Source organism: Tetrao urogallus, assembly GCF_951394365.1.
Source record: "Tetrao urogallus genome assembly, chromosome: 21".
NCBI lineage: Eukaryota > Metazoa > Chordata > Aves > Galliformes > Phasianidae > Tetrao > Tetrao urogallus.
The window spans coordinates 4923778-4943757 of record NC_136834.1 but is presented as its reverse complement, the minus strand read 5'-3'; the positions used below and the strand labels follow the sequence as shown (position 1 = coordinate 4943757).

The 19980-nt window shown below is 40.8% G+C and overlaps 1 protein-coding gene across 1 annotated transcript; it reads left to right on the top strand.

Annotated features, from left to right (window-relative positions):
- Window positions 1-7862: 7862 nt before the first annotated feature.
- Window positions 7863-19663, top strand: NADK (NAD kinase; the record flags this gene model as incomplete). The annotated part of the gene is made up of 11 exons (XM_079545402.1): window positions 7863-8035; window positions 11284-11367; window positions 14293-14422; window positions 14968-15076; window positions 15297-15382; window positions 15675-15777; window positions 16549-16700; window positions 17218-17317; window positions 17938-18095; window positions 18587-18669; window positions 19516-19663. The coding sequence occupies 11 exons, from the start codon at window positions 7863-7865 to the stop codon at window positions 19661-19663; spliced, it is 1326 nt and encodes a 441-aa protein (XP_079401528.1).
- Window positions 19664-19980: the final 317 nt, after the last annotated feature.

Here is a 19980-nt window from a genome sequence, read left to right as displayed (position 1 = left end):
CATCTTGGTAACACACCAGTAATACATGGACCGAATGCTTCTCAGGCACATGCAGAGAGAGTTCCTGTATCAGGGAGATTGCAGTCTTGAGGAGATTGAAAAAGAAGGAAGTAGTTCTGTTTACTCTGAAGGCGGAAAAACAGACACTGAGTCACACAGGGACAGACAGAAGCACCTCCTAAAACCCCAGCTTGTAGTCCAAGCCTTTCTCTGTAGTTCTTGTTCCTTCCTATCCTGTGAGATAGGAGGTAATTCCTGGGTGTCTGTTTTCATCTAGAGCAAGATTGAATTGCATGATTGTTTACATTGTTTTATTTTCATATGGAGAACAGTATGGAGGTGGAAGAATCTTTTGCTTGGGGTAGTTCTTAATGGTGATGAAGACAAAATCAAGAACTTTGCATCAGTTTTCTCAGGACGTCCAGCCCAGGTATAATTCAGATGGCACGTAGAATTCAAGCCAAATCATTGCTCATTAAGACGGGACAATTGTCTTCACTGATCAGACTTAAGTAAAAAACTTCCAGTTTCAGATATTGCTCAACACTGTGCCAGCTCAGTGCTGGTAGGAAATTTCAGGGGCAGTCCAAAGAGGTGGGTTAAATCAACCCACTGTGAACATGTGTCTCCACAGAGGAGATGCTTTTAGCTACAATCTCATCCCAGTCAGTTGTGTCACATGGTTAGCAGGCCATCCAAAATGTGTTCACATAACTTTTGTTCTGCCATCGAATTTCTCCTTAAACTTCCTTAAGAACATTTTCTACTGAATAATGCTTTAGAAAGAAAAAAAAAAGGCTTAAATGTCTTCGAAAGCTTTAAGAAATCATTAATCTCTATTAACTGGAGCCAGTATACTTAGAACAAACATGTACGTCTTTTTGTTTTTCTAGTTAACTTTTGTATACAATAACAGTGCTGAAATGTTGACCTTTCACAACTCAGAGTTTGCATGTTTCCCCGTTGCCATGCTCTTTACATGTCAGATTTCTCCCACATCTCTCCACTCCCTTTTACCTAAGCTTTCTTTACTGGCTGCCAACAGCTCTCAGTTCTATCCTTGCGTTACCGAAGGCAGTCTGTATTGTCAAGTGGATTGAGTGTGGGGCTACATGCCAGCATTCCTGATTGCTTATCTCAGCTATGGCACAGATTTGTCAGCCCTTGTGCAATTCAATTAATCTAGTTCCCAGTCTTTAAAATGAGGATGAGGACATTTACGTAACTATTGGAGATGTTTGTAATCAGCCCGAATAGTGAAAGCCAAGCTGTGGCGTGCATTTCTCTATACTTGTATCAATGGCTTTGTAATTTCACACTATTGATAACTGCTTATTTGTCACATTCATACAGCACTGTTTTCACCAGAATTTAAACGTTTCTGGTACATTTTTTATTTCTCCTGAGGTTTGAGAGATAGCAACTTTGTCAGAGTGAACTATGCTATTCTGATCACGTTCTCAGGGAGAGCATGCTCAGAAGTGACAGAAGACTCTTCTATTTCTCATGACACTTTGGGTCTGCATAGAAGGGAAGAGATGTTAGCAATCTCTCTCTTATATCCATCCAGATCAGCAAGTAGAGCTATCATAGTTGCTGGTGAACCTGAGCAGCTTGGAGCTGCTGTTGTAACTGTAGCTCTTTTATAAATAGGGTAGGCTCAGCTGATTAGGGCTCTTATCTGATCTTCACTGGTTAATGAGGATAAGTGTTCATCAGGTCTGGAGTTTGTGCCTCTTACAAAATATCGAGCGCCTGCATGATGCTACTCTTAGGGGAAAAAAAAACACTTTATCTGTTAAGCATTTCAGTCTGTATGTTTGTGGGAAACAGTTCTCATGGTGCTTTTGTCCTTTCATCTTTATTTGGACAAATTCACCCCCAAAGCCAATTCACTTACTCTTCAGTTAGCTTTTGGAGTCACTAATTGGGTATGGACAGGCATGGGTCACAAAGGCACTGTGGCTGAGCACGGTTCTGTGTGGTGGAACATATTCTGCTGCTGCTTTTGAGATAAATGTCTCGACTCTATGGATCTTGGTGCTGCATTCCTTCCTAGCACCACGTTCAGTTGTTCCTTTGCAGTTTGAACGTGCCTTTTAAGCACCTGAAGGCTTTGGAGTCTCCAAGATATTGACTTCATAGAACTGTGTACTGTTTCATCCACTCCTTGCATAGTGGGCCCTTAAGGTGCTTCAGAAGGAGGAGTCAAGAAAAAATTTGACTCAAAATAGCATACTTCCTAAAAAGTGCTGTAGGATTTCCCCTTATCTAGCAACTACTTCTTTTCAAGTTCTTCCTTCTGACTATCGCTTCTTCCTTTACTGACTATCACTTCTGTAACTCCCTGCTTTCCTGGAAACATGCATTATGCAAAAAAAAAAAAAAAAAAAAAAAAAGGAAGAGAGAAAAATCCCAAATTACCGCATTCTCACAGGGCATAATTTGTTCTTACTTTACGTTTGCTGCAATCTACATTCTAGTGAGAGACAGGTATCTGTGTGCGACTGTGAAGGATTGCTTATGTTGGCATAAAGTTTGTGACAAAGTTCTGATGACTGCAGGATCATCAGCTCGGGCCTGATGGAACTGGTCAGAGCAAATACTGCAATCATCACTTGTTGATTTTTGTTTCATTTCTCCCTTGCTGAAAATCAGGTTCTGTATTAAGGACGATAGAAAATGGTTTCCTGCTTTTCAGGAGCTTCTGTCTCTTGTTGAGTGATTCTAGCGCCAAAAGGGAACGTGCATTCTTATGCAGGGATTTTGTCAGAAGGAATCTTTAACCACCACGGTAAGAAAGAGAGACACAAGTGTGTGCCAGCTGTGTGCTGGATGGGTGTGGGTGACGTGTGAGCAGCAGAGGCTGGGGTGGCAGTGTCTGTGCCGTTGGGGCCGAGCCCCACCTGAGGGGAGGCTGCTGGACAAGTTAGCGTCACTCTGTCCTTTTTTAGCAGCCTTCTAGTGAAGAGTAACTCCAGTTCCACATTGTTTTCAAGTCTAAAAGTTATCAGTTCTCCCTGCCCATCTGTGTGAGCTTTGCGCCATGTGAAACACGGCTCGCATTAGGATCTCAGCTCGGTTGTAGAACTGCGACCGTGGACGGCCGAGGCCGTCGAGCCTTGCTGAATGCCGCAGAGTTAATTAAATTTAGTTAATTTAATTAAATGCCCGCTGGAAGCCCTCGCCTCCTAGCGCGCATGCGCGGTGACACCCTCACTGTGCGCGGGCGCACGGAGCGAGCCCAACGCGCATGCGCGCCGCCCCGCCCCCGGGGCCGACTCTGCTGAGGAGGCGGGGAGAGGACGATGGAGGCGCGCAGGGTCCGCCGGCCCCGCTCAGTGCTCGGGGGCAGCCGTTGCCGCCGCCACCACCGTTACCACCCCCACCGCCGCGGTCGGCGCCTCGGCCTCTGAGGGAGCAGCGGGCGGGCGAGCAGCCGGGCGGGCGGTGAGTGCGGGGCGCTGAGGCGGACGGGCGGCCCCGCCGGGGGGAGCCCCCGGGGACAGGCGGGCCGCGGCCTCCCGCGGGGCTGCGTGCCGGGGCCGGGCCGCTCGGGAACCGCGGTGCACGCATCCCGCCCGCTTGCCGGCCCCGTTCTCCTCAGGGGAGGCTCTCGGAAAGCCGGGCGATAGGCGTACGGATAACTCCCGAGAACCCGGCGTTGTGCGAGCGGGGCGAGGTGGGTGCGCCCAGCGTTGAGCGCGAGCGGTGAGGAGGCGGGAGTTTCCCGAAGGTAACAGGTGGGAGAGCGCAGCCTGGAGCCTGAGGTGCGTGTGGGGCCGCGGGGTCCGAAAACGAAGAGTTAACAGACGAACTTGTTTGCCCCGGGTGCGAGACACGTGATAGTCGTACTGTCTCTTCTTTTTTCTTTTTTTTTTTTTTTTTTTTTTTTTTGGTAGTTTCACTGCTGTTTATTTTTTTCTGTCAGACACTGAAAAAATGGAAGTGCTGTCTGCTCCATGCAGTGCTGCCTGCTTTCACTGCCTGGCGGGAGGGTTTGTGCCTCAGAGATGGACTTGTATGCGTGTGAGCTCCATTGGAGTGATTTCTGAAGTAAAACATCATCGTTATAGAACCTTATCTGCAGAATTAGAGCATTAAGCAGAGAGGGGACCAGTAGCAAGGCACAGCAGGTGTGGTGATGCCCCGTTCCTGGAGGTGTTCAGGGCCAGGTTGGATGGGGCCCTGGGCAGCCTGGGCTGGTTTTAAATGTGGAGGTTGGTGGCCCTATGTGTGGCAGGGGGTTGGAGATTCATCATCCTCGAGGTCCCTTCCAACCCTGTGATTCTGTGGTGGTTGGATGCAGCATTGTCCTTTCTTGCTATCACACAAATGTTGATAGGTAGGAGTTTTCAACAGCTGATGCAACCCTAAGAAACTAGCAGAACTGCTGCAGCCTTGGAGCCCTATAAAAGCAGTGTTTGGTTGGGATGGGCCCTGTGGTAACCCTCTGCTGTGATGGTTTAGGGCTGTGCATTTGACAGAGGGAAACTTCCTCACAAAACAGTCGCTGACCAGCAAAGCTCAACAAAAGGTTGAAAGTTCTCAGTGATTTGCAGTATTACGTTCCTTACGTAGCTCTTTGGAAAGGTGTGTTTGTGTGCTATTGCCTGTTATCTAACAGCAGAGAAGATCACGGTTTAAGATGTGTCTGCATAGCTCTTGGCCAACAGGATGTGGGTTACATCTGAATGGAGGCTTAGTAAAATTGCTTCAGACTTGTTTTTTAACCAGGATTCTTGCAGTAGATCTGGAGTGTGATTCCTTAATAATAGTCTAACAGGGCAGTAAAACATCTGGGATGTTCTGCTGTTCTTTCCTCCCATCTGAAGTTGGTTTCACAAAACCTCTCTGAAGCTGTGGTTTGTGACCGTTTGTGGGATATATGACATTAAAAAAGAAACAGCTGGAGACTGAGAGAGAGGTGACTCAACTTGCTATTGCATATCACAGTTTTAAACATTGAAATGCTAACTTGCAATTGTCTTTTATTCTGGAATGCTGAACTCCTAAATCTTTTCTGTTTTTCTTAATTTGGGGCATGACTTTGAGCAGAGCAGCCTCTTTGCAGTTTGTTGACTCGTGCTTTGTGTTTTTGGATCCAGTCCTGGGAGTTGGTCGGTGATGGTTTTGCCCTTATGTCAGATCTGCTTATTTAATGAAGGTCTTATGAGGGGATGTTAATTAAACAGAACGTGGTGTAAGAGGCAGTTTAAAACGTTCTGAATCAGAAAGCATTACATGGGAGGAATATCAAGTTCTTAGGCTGCGTGCAGTGGTAGATCTGTGCAACGTCTTACTCCTAGTTTTATTTTCTTTACTGATGGCATCTGCCAGATGAAGATTTTTCAAACAAAGCCATGTGGAAACAGACCTTATTTATGGCTTTTGAAGTACGTTGCTGTTTTTTGTGTCTCTCAGTTAAGGATGATATCCCGGCACAGGCTGGGTGCACAGCAATTGCAGTTACTGAAAAAAAGTAACTTTGCATGAGTTTCTTTCACAGGTTTTGAATTTCCACATACTTTGCTGCAAGTATATGGAGCTATGTGAGTATCCCTGAGGTAGATGAAGCTGTATAAGTAAATTTGAGAGGTAAATTTGTAGGGGATTGGCAAGAGATGATGAGAGATTGCTCACTGCTGATTTGCACTCAGTATTACTGGAACAGCTGAGAAGCTGGCATTGAGAACTAACAAAAGATGTAGTTAAACTTAGCTAGAGTATCATTATCTAGGTAAATTCTGTGCAGACAGGGTTTCTTTTGGAAATACCTCATTGCTGATTTTGGTAATAAATAGCTTGTTGGTATCTGTTTGCTTTCTCCCCCTCTACCAGTCCAGTGGCTGTTTTTTTTTTCCTATCCAGATTATTCTCGTGGGGGAGATCTGTGCCATGGATGAGGAATTATCTCTGGCATTTTTGTTGGTTCTAAGAAATTGAATGTATTTACTCATAGGGATTAACTTTGGCTCACTATAAACATACTAGTTATGGTTTATATTAGCTAAAAGCGTAGTGTGCTGGCAAGGACTTACTGAGATCTGTAACTCCTTACTAATCAGCAAGAAAGCAATGTCTGTGGAAGTCTGGGTATGTAAAGATGCTTGAGAAGCCTGTTTGGTCCCTGTGATACAGGTGCACTGAACACAAGGGTTATCTGTTTGCCGTAGTGATTTCTGGCTATAAAGAATAGTCCTTGGAGTTAAAAGTGCAAATTATGGTACTGGATTTTTTGTTAGGTGTGTTGGATTGAAATGGCAAGTGCATTGCAAATGTGAGTGCTACAATCAGATGGTGAATTAGAATCTAGTTCATTATTTGACTGGGAAAAGTATTCATTAGAATCCTGGTTGTCTGTGGGGAAGAAATATCAGAAAAGGCTCATTCATCTCTATCTTGAATCTCTGAAATTCAATAATTAAAATAAAAACTGTGTTGAACGGGGAATTTCCCAAGTCGTGGTCACTGGTGATGCCAAGCAATGTGTAACCAGCAACCCAACACTGATATCTTTACAAGTGCAGGATCTTATCAATTATTACTGGTTGGGTCTAACTGCACCTCTTGGTGACCACGTTGTCTTGGGGTGAACCCGATCTGCTGCGAGAGCTGTGCTGTGCTCTGCTGCCATTAGGAGATTACTGTGTCTGAGCCAGTAACCAGCCGGTATTCCTAACCGATTCTTCTCTTCTTGATGCTGTTGTTGCGTAGAAGTTGAGATACTGTGAAGCACAGCGCTTGTTAAATTGTTAATGTTTCTCCTTTTGTGTTAACCTTACAGACAAACATTCTGAGTGTTCTCTGTTGCCAAAGTCTGTTTTAACAGTTACAGTAACTGTTCTGTACATGATACAGTGTGCTGAAAGCTGGTTGAGAAACATCTGCAAATGTCTAACGAGCCAATGTTTTTCCCTGGCTTGAATAATTTGAGGAACATACTGTTCCTGTAAGCTTCATCTGAGATAGGATTTGTTCATAGTTCGGTGTTTCTTTACACACTGGAAGTTGCTTTCTATTTTTATTGTGAGAAATTTTCTACTTAGTTCAAATAACGATGCAAACTTAAGTAAGGGATTCCTATTACTTTTGTAATACTGAAGTATTCATGCATTGTGTTGCTTTTTACTCATGCAGAATTGCAGTCTGCCAGCTGTTCATTGTCCTGTCCTCGTGCTGACTGGTGTGGGATGAAATATTTGGTGCTTATCAGGTTTCATTTTCTTTGGTTTGGACCATCTCTCCCATTTGTCACAGATGGTGTGAGATCTTCAGTGTTCTGCTCTGGTTTGGTTTTATCTCTTCTCAGCTTGGTATTAATCTCAGTTCTGTGGAGGACTGAAGTTTATTAAAGTTACACTGTTCAATTATTTTTTCACTGTGACTTTTTTTTCCTTTGTAGCTCGATGTAGGTTTTTTTTGTTGTTTGTTTGAGATATGCATTGATTAATAGATTTTGTAGACTTTTCTGAATCTCGATTCCTAGCAAATATTTAATGCTCTTCTGCCTCTTTAGTCTTTAACATATATCTGTTTTTCTGGATGTAGCTGGAAGCGTGATGGTCTTGAACTAATAGTACTCAACAGATTTACGTGGAGGCTCTTGTAAATCTAGGAGCACTGGAGTTTCAGCTCTGGTCTGTTTTTCCTTCCAGTGTCTTGTGATGACCTCAAAGAACTTCTCAACTGCCCAGATCTTGTTGAGAAGTGTCCACCAAAGAGCGTCAATTCATGCCTAAGAGCTCCACTAGCTTTGCTAATACTGGGATTTTTCTTCTCTCCCTTACCCGTCTCTTTTCCCCTGATATTTTTCCACAGGAATTAAATTTTTCCCTCTCTGAGGTTCTTTCACTTCCAGTATGGAGATGAATCGGGAGAAACTGTGTACCAGTAAGGCTGATGTGAGCTCGGATTCTGCGTATCATTGCTCAGCGTGTCATGATGATGAGGAGTGGAGCAGTACGAGCCGGGGGCGAGCGAAGTCACGAAGCTTGTCTGCTTCCCCAGCCCTAGGAAGCACCAAAGAATTCCGGTATGGCTTCTGTTTCTTCCCAGTTTCAAGAAAAATGGAAGAAATTTTGATATCCAGATCTTAATTTTTACTTTTGGTTTTATATACCTGCAGTCTTGCTTTGAAGGTAACCTTAAAATGCACTTTAAAATGTTGTTAGTCCAAAGGGAAGTCAGGAAGGGGAAGGCTGGGGCTACACCAAGATCAGACCTGTAATCAAAATGGTACAGCTGTCAAAGCTGATATCTGCAGAGCTTGCAGTCTCAAAAAAAAAATAGCAGAGGCACACCTGCAGTTTTTTGTAAATGCTCTGACTGGAGCCATAGTGCTGTGTACTGAAGGCTGTGTGAGAATTAGGGTTATATTGTAACATGAGGCAGCACAAATAAGCAGGTGCTTGCAAATCTAATCACAACACTGAGAAACGCCCATTTTTTCACTGAGCCAAATTCCTGGTGTATTCGCAATGCCCTTCGTCATGTGGACAACTTGGATGGAACTTTTGATTTTGTGATCTTTGGACCTGTTGTAAAGGCTGGGTGGTGTGCTGTGCTAACAGTGAGTCTTGATGGCAGCAGAACTTTACCTTACTTATATTGTGATCCAGCGTAAGGTTGAGGCATGGACAGAATCACAAAGGAGTTGCTCAACAGATGAAATTCTCTTCCAGAGTTACTGCTTTGCTGGCAGGACTGCTGTTGCAAGGCAGAGGTGATGTGGGTGAGACCTGAAGATCCCGGGGAAGCTTTGTGGTGAAAGGAGGCGTAATAAAAGCCTTTCACTCAAGAGATTAATACTTGGAAATACTTGCTTTGCATAAGTAGCTCAGCTGATACGTTGTATTTGGGAAATATTCACAAAGGACTGTACTGTTCTAGCTACTATGTTATGTATCACAGCCAATAGGTAAGTCTTTACATTAAAATCCTTCTGTGGAATGTCTTTTTCCTGCTCTGCTTAAATCTTCAGATGTGGATATTTGATGCCTCTTTGTAGGACGGGAGTTTAGCTAAAGAGTGACATGAAATAAGTACCTCTGGGTGAGAAGGACAAAAAAGGCAGTTAGTGGTAGAGGAGTGGAGCAAAATGTGGCAGGTGATGTTACCAGAGTATTGTTTAACTGTCCTAATTTCACATGTAACTGTTCTTAAATAGATTAAATATCTCTAATAATGTGCATATTTTCACATATTTCTCTTTTAACATAAATAAGGTAAACTTTTAACATGCTTAAATAACAGTTGTATGTGCCTGGAAAAAATGTTTGAATGTAAGTTAAACAAAACTTTAATGTATTTGTTATGGGACATTAAATAACGTTAATTATCATAATTAAAATCTTACACAAACATGTTTTCTTAGACATGGAAAAAATATTATGACTTGAATCTGTCGTCTGTTTTTGATTTTCAGTAGAAATCTGATGTGTGGGATTTCATAGCGCAAGTGAGTCATCAGGCCAGGCTGAGCTACTGCACAGTATGCACTATAATAGGCAGAGCAGCAGTGATTTATTACTAGCAAGGAATAGGTTAATTACCAGTTCCTGTGTTAATTCAATTAAGCACAGGAAAGGCATATTTCCCACTTGATTTTAATGGAATAATTCTAATAGCATTTACTCGTTTCAACATGACGCAATGGTTTTACTCCCATATACAGATTTGCTGCAGGAGGAGGGAGGTGGGTAAGGCAGAACAGCTCTGACTTGCTCCACATCATCTCATCCTACAGCCAGCAGCAGTCCTGTGTTCTGGGTGGAATTTAAGGCTGAGGATAAATGACCCTACAGATCTAATCACTTTAAAGATTAATACTGTATTAACTGTCATTAAATACATGAAAAAATACTGATTTTTCTCCATACTCAAAGAAATTGTTTGTTAACGATCTGAGGCATTGGTTTCTAAGAAGGTTTGGTGTTATCTTATAGATTTGTGTTGTAATTTATTTGATGAACTTTAAGTTTTGTCTTCTCTTTTTCCCTGGAATTTGAGATCTCTTGGAAACGAGATCCTGGATGTGTCGTGGCACTTCTGCTTTGCTTCACCTTTAGCACTAAGGCTCATATTTGTAGGTGGTTCTTGAAAATTACTTGAAAACCAGGCATTTTGTACCTTCCTGTTTGTTCCTCTTCTCCCCTATTGCTGGAACTTCTAATTCAGGTTCAGCACTTAAGAAAACTGTAAAATATTCTGACTGCTGCAAAACATGCCCCTTGGCACTCATTAGGGAGTGATCAAGGTGCACTTCCTTGTTAGCAAGTTGGCATTTCTGATATACACTGGGAGAGGTAACGTTACTGTGCAATCCCAAAGTGCTGTCATAAAAGCAAGGTGTGCTGAGCGCACTCTGTTAGCAGCGTGCTGCTTCTGCTGGCAGCGCAGGCTGTGTGCTCTACCAGGTTGCTGTGTGGTCTGTTTCTTTATGTGATGGAATTCATGCGTGCCGCTGAACGATAGAAGCCAAAAATGCCTGAGCTGTGCTTCCTGGCTTTGTTTTCTCTTGATTAAAAAAGAGCATTAGTCTCAGGTTGGGATGTCTTTGTACCTTTCAGGGGATTCAATTAACCTCGCAAGCACTCCTCTGCTCAAATGGCTGAGCTTATGAGCCTGGTCTTTCTTAATAGTTGACTTTGGTAAATTTGGTCAGTAGCAATTGATTTCTTGTTTGTAAATTTCTGTGCTACCTTAAATGTGTAGACAAAATATTTTTGGTTCTCTCTCACATTTTTCCTTTTTGCTGTAGTGAGACCTTGAAAATAGTTTGTTTTTATAATTTGGAATTTATCTACAGGTTTTTTTTGTGTCCATGAGAGGCCGACATACTGTTCTGGTCTGTAATGTCAAGGAGATTTGTGACTAAACAGAAACTTTGACATGCTTGACATGAGTTCACAGAACCACCTTGATCTGAGGCTGTGGTCTTTGTGCACAGTGAAGTTTAAATGAATACAAGAAAAATAGGTACTGGTACTGTGCTTGGGTTTAGTGCATGCTCGCCTTAGGAGGGCATGAGCTGTGAGTGTGGCTTCAATTTTAAAGTCTCTGTCAAGGAGGGAGGTACAGGAGTTAAAATTTAGCTTTGAAATGTGTGAGCTAATGTGTATAAAATTATATTGGCTAGTCACCCACCAGTGGAAGTTTAAGAGATGGACTTTGTCCTTCATTGCCTACTGCGGCTCTTTCAAAGATGTCTGGTTTGGTTTTGGTGCTTGGGGAGCTAATTATCCCTAGCTGCCATCACCTTTATGTATTTCTTAACTTCAGGAGGACACGCTCCTTGCATGGACCATGCCCAGTGACCACGTTTGGACCAAAGGCCTGTATGCTGCAAAATCCTAAAACGATTATGTAAGTACCTGTCAAGTGACTGCCATGATGCTTATTCCACGTGAAAGAAGATCAGCTTGCTTTCCTGCTACTCGTCCCAACTCAGTGTTGTTGTGCTGGGATCTGTATTGCAAAAATTGACTTGCAGTTCAGATCGCACGTTGCCTTAATCTGCATGCTGAAAGGGCTGGTAGGATATAATCAGTATTTCTCTGGATGGTTTTATAGTAGTTTTGCCAGTTGGAATACTTCTCACAGGGCAACAGACATCAATCAGTGGAATGAATGCCCTTTTAACGTTATTAATTCATGCAATGTTCTGATGATTCAAATGGAGTTTTTTCTCAGCACAACGGATCTATTTTAAGAAAAAAAATGAAGCATTTTGTATTTAAAATAAATAGAACAGAGCATGCAAATAGTTTGAAGTACTGGGGTTTTGTTTACATGTATTTTGCATAATCTGCAGTTCCTAAAATGTGGTCAACAATGGCAACAATAACAAAGCCTTTCCAACACAGCTGACAGTAAATTCCACGTATCAAACTCCCATATAGCAATCTAATTATGATGCTGAGAAGCTGCTGGTACCATTTTCTTTATTCCATAAAGAAAATTGTTTCTCAGCTACAGAAGGACAGAAATTATTATGGAAAAATGTGAAAAAGGTGGAGGAATGGCTGTGTGCACTATGCAATCTCATCCAAGGGAAGCTTTCTGTTTGAATGAGTGGTTTGAATTTTAATATTTCGTCTGTGATGCTTTCAGTGTATGAATATAAGGCAAGGGATTTTTAGTCTCTGCTGGTAAATTTACTGTGGAAATAAGGCTTTTTTCAGCAGATACGCAAACAGTTGTGTCCTTTTGTAAAGTTCTATTTTATTGATTTGGCTTTCAGTTAAACTTAAGGTATTTGAATGAAGTATTTCTTCGCTTAGATCTTTCCCTAAATCGCAGTGATTTTCTCAAAACACAGCAGTGGTGGCGCAGTGTTTCCTGCAGAGGTGTGGCAGAAGTCTTGCAGTACATGGGGATCTGAACTTCCTTCTTTCTGTCTCTTCTGAAGTTGGCGACTTCGTATGCAGCAGTTCACCTGCAAACCCAGCCTGCGTTGCATGTTTACCCACCTGATTGTGCTGCATATGCTCCTCCCTGTGGGCTGAGCCAGCTTTGCACCATATAATGGCAGTGTCAAGATCAGTTGAGCACAGAGGCTGTAGGCGATACTGAACACACTGCTTGCCAGGGACAAGGCTGTGCAGTGTGCAGAATAGCTGTGGAGGTTGGGGCACCCTCAGGTCGTCAGAGGAAAGGACTATTTGAAAACCAAGTTATAAATTACTGTTTTTACTACTTTAAAGGTTTTGTTTGTTTGTTTTATGGCTTCTAAAAACAGCCGTATCCTTTTTGGTTATTTTTTTTCCTTTTCTACAGCCACTGGTAATATTAAACTCTTCACTGGAGGGAAATGTAACAGAAAATCTTTTTATGTAAGGGCGTCAGTTAATCAGGGTCTCTTTAAGTCACAGTGTTGAGCTCTGCTGTCTGAAGGCTGTGAGTTTTCTGAAGTGAATTTTCTAAATGTGAAGCTTCAACTTTTTCTTGTGACTGTTGGGAAGATTTAGCTGGATGGGATTTTTTTTTTTTTTTTTTTTTTTTGAGGCAGAAGTTTCTTAAGAATCAGTAAAAACCTCAGCACAGCCTGTTTTTTTTTTTGGAGCTGTTGTCTTTGCCTGACTTCTGGAAACGAACATGAAGGTCTTAAAGCATGTTACGAACAATTTTTCAGTTAGAGCTACATGGAATTGGTGAGTACAGCTAAAGTAGGCAGATTGTCTTTTTTGTTGGAAGGAAATCTGTTCGTTCCGGGCTCATTAGGTGAAAAGCATTGCTGCAATCTTCAGTTCTCTGCCAGCTTTTACAAGGCATTCTGATTGTGCTGAAATGTATTTTCGGCGTGGTTTCCATGCACGTGTTTTTTGCCTTTGAGCAGTATTTAGATTTGAGGAATTTGATCTTATAAAATAGATGTTTTCTGAACAAAATTGTGCTAGACTACAGTTTCTGCTCTATGTAGAATGTGAACATTTTTCATAACAGCAAAATGAGCAGGTTATTCCACCTCCGTTACCATCATCTGTTTTGCATTAACTCTTGAAGTACTAAATCCAAATCTCTAAATTTGGCTGTTCAGCATGGATACTAATCTACTTTGCTTTACGGATTATATCTGCACCTTATGGAAAAGGATGAGATTTCATTGTATGCAAAATATAGCAGTAAAATTGTGTAGCTCAGCAGCGGATCCAAATGAAGAAGGAAAATACATCTGTGTGTTCCTAAATAATGGTGTGTGTTACAGAGCAACATGAAGCTGAGTGAGTTTTTCTGATAGGAAGAGTTGCTACAGACTTCCTAGAGTAGAAGTTATGTACAGTTTGTTGTAGTGTTGAGGCTTCCCTTGAGGATGTAGTACAGATATGTGTCTAAATTATTGAAATATGTGCCCTTTTCTGGGGATACTGTAGTTTTGAATTCATTCTTATATTTAAAAAATTGCAATTTGTTCCTGTATCTGCAGACTTCAGGCTGTACTGGGAAAACCGTGACTGGATACTGAAATCAGTGAAATCTTGGTGGAGGAAAGTATTTATTGGTTTCACGAGGGGAGAAGGCATCATTAGAATTATGTCCTTCTCTGTATTGTCTCAGCAGTGTGTGGGATAAGATGTATGTTCTTACCTGGCCAAAATGATGTCAAAGCAAAAGGTAGTAACAAATTTTTGTAAATCTACAGGCGCTGCAGTACATCTCTGCCCCTTCTTTCAGTTACTCAGTGCTTTGTCCTCTGTTTTTCCTTTGTAGTGACATTTTCTAATTTAAAAAGATGATGTTTTTAACCTAACAATCCTGAAGGTTTGTGTTACATTCTGTTCTCTTCTCCAGGCACATTCAGGATCCAGCAAGCCAGCGGTTGACATGGAACAAACCTCCCAAGAGTGTCCTTGTTATTAAAAAAATACGTGATGCCAGTCTGCTGCAGCCTTTTAAGGAGCTCTGTGTGTATCTTACTGAGGTAACAGAATCTAAATTCGGGGTTTTTTTAACCATGATGAGAAATCTTACATCTAAATTATTTTCAGTTATTGATTCTGTTAAACGTGAAATCCACAGAACTGCGTAGTGCAAACAAATCATCAGCACAAACAGGATTGCACTGAAGTATTAAAACTTGTTTCAGAGGAACAGTACTTGGAGGGAAAGTCAAAGCTGTTTCCTTCATACTGTGTGCAGATCTGAATTGTGAGACATAGGACAGCAAATGTAATACTTAGAGCCTCGAGTGAGCAGAAATGTTTACTGTATCATGTAATTCCAGTTCCAGAGCTGATTTTTATGTATCAGATGGCCTATGTATGCTGCACATTTCTGGTTAGAGTTAAGCCACATGTGGTGTATTAAGAATAATAGTGAAAGAAAGTCCTGCAACCCAAAGATGCAGATCACTTCAATAAAAATAATGTGTTTTTATTTGTGTTTTTAACTGATTCAAATTATGGAGGGAATCAAATACTTTGATACTTAAGAGGTTGTTAACAAGCTGATCTTACCTCCTTTTAGGAAAACAACATGATAGTGTATGTAGAAAAAAAAGTATTGGAAGACCCTGCTATTGCAAATGATGATAATTTTGGACCAGTGAAGAAGAAATTTTGTACCTTTCGAGAAGGTATGGTAACGAATCCTTGAAAATAAAGTTGAGGCATAGCCTTTATTGGTCTTAATGTCTCCTTGGTACTGGATCAAGGTTGTGAAACCAATCTGTCTCTTGCACACTGTTGTTAATCTTAACTTGTAGTGTTTTTTTGGCATGGTGCACATATCTTACATCTGGAATTTGACCTTTGACAGAACATGATTCAGAACTTGTATTTAAATATATCTTCCAGATTATGATGATATCTCCAATCAAATAGACTTTATCATATGCCTGGGAGGAGATGGGACCTTGCTTTATGCTTCTTCGCTCTTCCAGGTTGGTCTATTTTAGAAATAGGCTTAAAGGCCTCTTTTCTTTTCTAAAATATTTGAAGATAATTTTTTCTGTTGTTGTCAGAAACTGTTTCATTGTTGATTCCTTTTTTTAATCAAGCATGTTTTACCCTATACCTTCTGAAAACAGCGTGTGTATGAGCTGCTTAATTTAATTATTAGTTTTTATTATGAACAGTTGAAGTTATGTTAATAGTCAAAGTATTTACAGGCAATTAGTTGAAGTATGAATTGCTTTTATTCAGTAGCTTTTAAATTCTTTTCTTTATTGATAGGGTAGTGTACCTCCAGTTATGGCTTTTCATCTGGGATCCCTTGGATTTCTTACTCCATTTAATTTTGAGAATTTTCAGTCCCAAGTCACTCAGGTTATAGAAGGTAAATTTAAGGAGACAAGGTGTGGTGTTTCTTTTTGTTACATTTTCTGTAGCTTTTTCCAAGACTGGTTAATTTTCTTAACCAACTCATTTAGGTAGTCCCATAGTCACAAGCAACTTACACTTAACTAACAAAAGCATTGTGTTGCCCCTTTCAATTTCTGCTCTCCGTGCTCTTTTGTAAAGAAAAATGGATAAGAAATAACTTTGTCCTACGAGGAGTAACCAAGTAACAGAGGACAGCTGTGAAGTGTTTGGTAGTTTGTTCCTCTAAGCAGTGCAGTGCTTGAAGAGTGAAAAGTCAGGCAACACTTGAAACAATTGAAGAAATGTTTTGTTTCTTTGATAGGAGATGGATTTAAATTCACAGTAAATTTCTGAGAAAGATATATAAAATTCTCACACTGCTGGAATGTTTTCTTTTAGTGTGTTTGTAATGCCCTTGCTTTCTCTGAACTAAGCCACAGTCTCAGTGAGGATCACATGAGCCTAAGTGTTTTCTAATGTTGATGATATCCATGTGAAACTTTAACATTCCTTTAAATTGTAAGGGAAGAGGGGAAGATTCAGATTTGATTTGATTTTTGCTCATGAATACTGAAAATCTGTTTCGAGCTTTGCCTAGATATAGACAGTGCTCTTGTGAATGATGCTGGGATCATTGCACAGGGGATAGGTGGATGGTATTTGATACAGATTGGTAGTCATTTCCTTTTTGTTTACTATAGTAGCATATCATTCTTGTATACTTTCTCCTGTATCTCAATTCTAGGCAATGCAGCTCTTGTTCTGCGAAGCAGGCTGAAAGTGAAAGTGGTAAAAGAGCACAGAGAGAAGCTGACGGTACAGAATGGCATAGAAGAAAATGGAGTAGTGCCTACAAATATAGAGAAAGAAGTGGGCAAGCAAATTATGCAATATCAGGTCAGTGTCCCAAAAAAACCAGAACCTCAAAAAAACCCCTAATACATGCTTTGTAATTTGCTGGATGTGTGCTTTGTCGTCACTTTACCATTTTCTTACAGTAGCCCAGTAGTGTGGGAGAGATGTGCTATGTACACCATGTTGGTACAGTACACAGCACGTGCACTAAGTCATGAGAAAATGATGCACCTCGTTACTTTCTGCAGCCATAAGTGCTAATATTGTCATTTCCTACATTGATATTTTACTTCTACTTTGTAAATAAATATGTAGCTCGGAAAAGCTTACAGACTTTATAAGCAGAAAGGAAAACCCCACACATTGCTAGTAACTATCTTCTGGTAATACTCTGAATTCTTAACATCCCATAATTAGATAAATAAAAATCCTTCAACTGACAACAAAATTTGACAGGTACTAAATCAGGGTGAATTTTTCCAAGATCTGGAAAGCATGTTTCTGCTTGTCATTTAATCCAGTCCCAAGTCAACAGTAGTGATATTTGATGTTATGGCAGGTCCTAAATGAAGTTGTGGTGGATCGTGGTCCTTCTTCTTACCTTTCCAATGTAGATGTCTTTCTAGATGGACACCTGATAACAACAGTGCAAGGAGATGGTGAGTTTGCTTCTTGAGCTAAACTGCTTCTCACTTCATTTGTAGACTGCTGTAATTATTACTGAATGCTGTTTTTTTCACATGGAAACTAAATCTCAAGCTTGAGTTCACTGAGGTTGCAAAGAATAGGAAGGTCTTGCATTGTGGAATGCATAAGTTATCGAGGAAGCATTCAGTGTTGTAAGCTTTCTCTTTGTGCACTCATGAAGGCAAGTGGCAGCTTCTTTGGGTATAATGTTAGATGAAGGAATAAGAAATAGCTCAGAAGATATCTGGAATTTGTTGAATGACTAATATCTTCTAAGAGATATAATAGAGAAGTTCATCTTAAAAGCTGCTAACCTGTAATTCTTACAGACAAATGAATGTTTGTGTTACAAAAAAAAGTGTAACCTGAGATTTAGAAGTTTATGCAACTTATGTGAGCTCATAGGACAAACACACCAGGCCAGAATTAGAAGAGTTTCTGATTTGTGTGCTTCACAGAAGAGCTGCAGGTTAACACAAGCTGATGTTGTCTCTGCTTCATTTTCATTAACAGTCGTGTTTCTTAGATTTTTTCCAATATAACAGCACTGGTTCTGATGTTAAACTAAGTGAACATTTTGCTTCTTTCACAGGAGTCATTGTCTCCACACCGACTGGTAGCACTGCGTACGCAGCTGCTGCAGGAGCTTCTATGATTCACCCAAATGTTCCTGCAATAATGATCACCCCAATCTGCCCTCACTCTTTGTCTTTCAGACCTATTGTTGTTCCTGCTGGAGTGGAACTCAAGGTTAGCTTGTATTAGTTCTCTTTTCAAATTAAAAACTTCTGTAATAACCGTGCAAAGCTGGCCAAAATGGACGAGTTTAGGAACTGCTGTGTATCTCCTGTGTTCTTTCATTTGGACCAGATCAAGTCTGGGTGAAAGAATAGGTCTTTGCTTAAAATAATATGCCTGCTAGGAGAAGACTTCACTTTGCTTTCTGTTGTGTAAGCTTCTGCAAATTTGAAGTATGTTTGTATTCTGACAAAGAAAACACTAGATCATTTTTGCTAAAGTGCATTTAAACCCAGTAGAATTTGAGTGAAATTACTTTCAACAACAAATATTTCAGATTTTGAGTAAATAATTAAAGATATCTGAGACTCACTGATTGTTTTTGTTAAGGCTGTCATGTAGGAGAGGAAAAAAAAGCCTGTAAAACCTGAATATGGAGTTAATGTAAATTCTGTACTCAGAAATATAGATTTGGGAGCTGAAGTTCAGTTTTTCTCTTTCAGATTATGCTCTCCCCAGATGCCAGGAATACAGCATGGGTTTCATTTGATGGAAGGAAGAGACAGGAAATATGCCATGGAGACAGGTAAGATCTCCCTAGATTGTAGCATTTCTTTACAAGTGCAAGAAGTACTAATTCATACACTTGTCTCAGAACTGTTGAATTTCTTCTGTTATTTTAAATCTTTGAAAGCAAATGAATTAGTAAGACTGAAGCATGTAAACATTGAATACTTGGCATGGAGGATGGACATCTTCAGAAATTTCTGTAGATTTGTCTAGAAGATCTTAGCTTAAGATGTAAACTAGCAAGTGTTGGTATAAGCAGTGGCTTTGAACGATGCCGTATGGCTTAAGCCATGTTAACTTCGTGAATGGCAGTGGCCATTTGCAGTTCTATTAATATTGAGTGAGCAGAATGCAATTGTTTTGTGAAAAACGTGGTGACTCATTGCAAAGGGAGGGGATTTAAGGCCTCTGTGACAGAGGTTGGGATATTTCTTCTCTTCCTGTTTGACACTGTCTTGAATTGATTGAAAGATCTGTGGAACAGATCAAGAGACTGGGGCTTCAAGCATCACATTTGGCATTTGGTCCTTTGCTAGAAGCAAGACTTTGTAGTCATGTTGCATATTGCTGAAACTTGAAATTTCAAGGCCAAGGCGGTGGCTTAAATGTTCCCTTGCCTCAGTGCTGCGTGTGAAGGCCATACAGGATGTCAAGGATGAGTTCTCACTGTATCAAAAAACTATTGTCCACGCTGTTGTTTTATTGCTTGTTTACACTCTGTTTAGATGTGCATGTAAATTGGTTTCTGATTTCACCCAGTTTGCTGAACGTAGCACTAGGTTGGCTAGTGAATAAGAGAGAGAGAGATTAAAATGCTCTTTGTTGCCACTGACTGACCTGAGGTATTCCTGTGTTGTTGCAGTATTAGCATCACTACCTCTTGCTATCCCCTTCCTTCGATCTGTTTCCGAGATCCTGTGAGCGACTGGTTTGAGAGCTTGGCTGAGTGTTTACACTGGAATGTTCGGAAGAAGCAAAATAACTTTGCTGTTGAAGAAGAAGAATTTTGAGTGTCTACATCTAATGACTCTGGGAATGGAAAGTGGCAGTATCCCTTCTACATGCTTGATTTGTTTTGTTTTAGAAGTTTTTGCTAACAGGTGTGGTTGCCATCTCAGACACATACGCAGTGCTATACTTTATATCAGTCTGATCTGCTGATGGTTGGAAATTGTTTTGCTACTTCCTATCCAGCAGGAATAGAATGGAAGAAGTGAGGTTATGATTGCTGTAATCCAGTTTGAATTTTCTTTAAACGAGCAGTTGGAAAATGGGTTATTTCTGATTGGTATGGACTGCATCTTGGATGTGATTGTAACATATAACT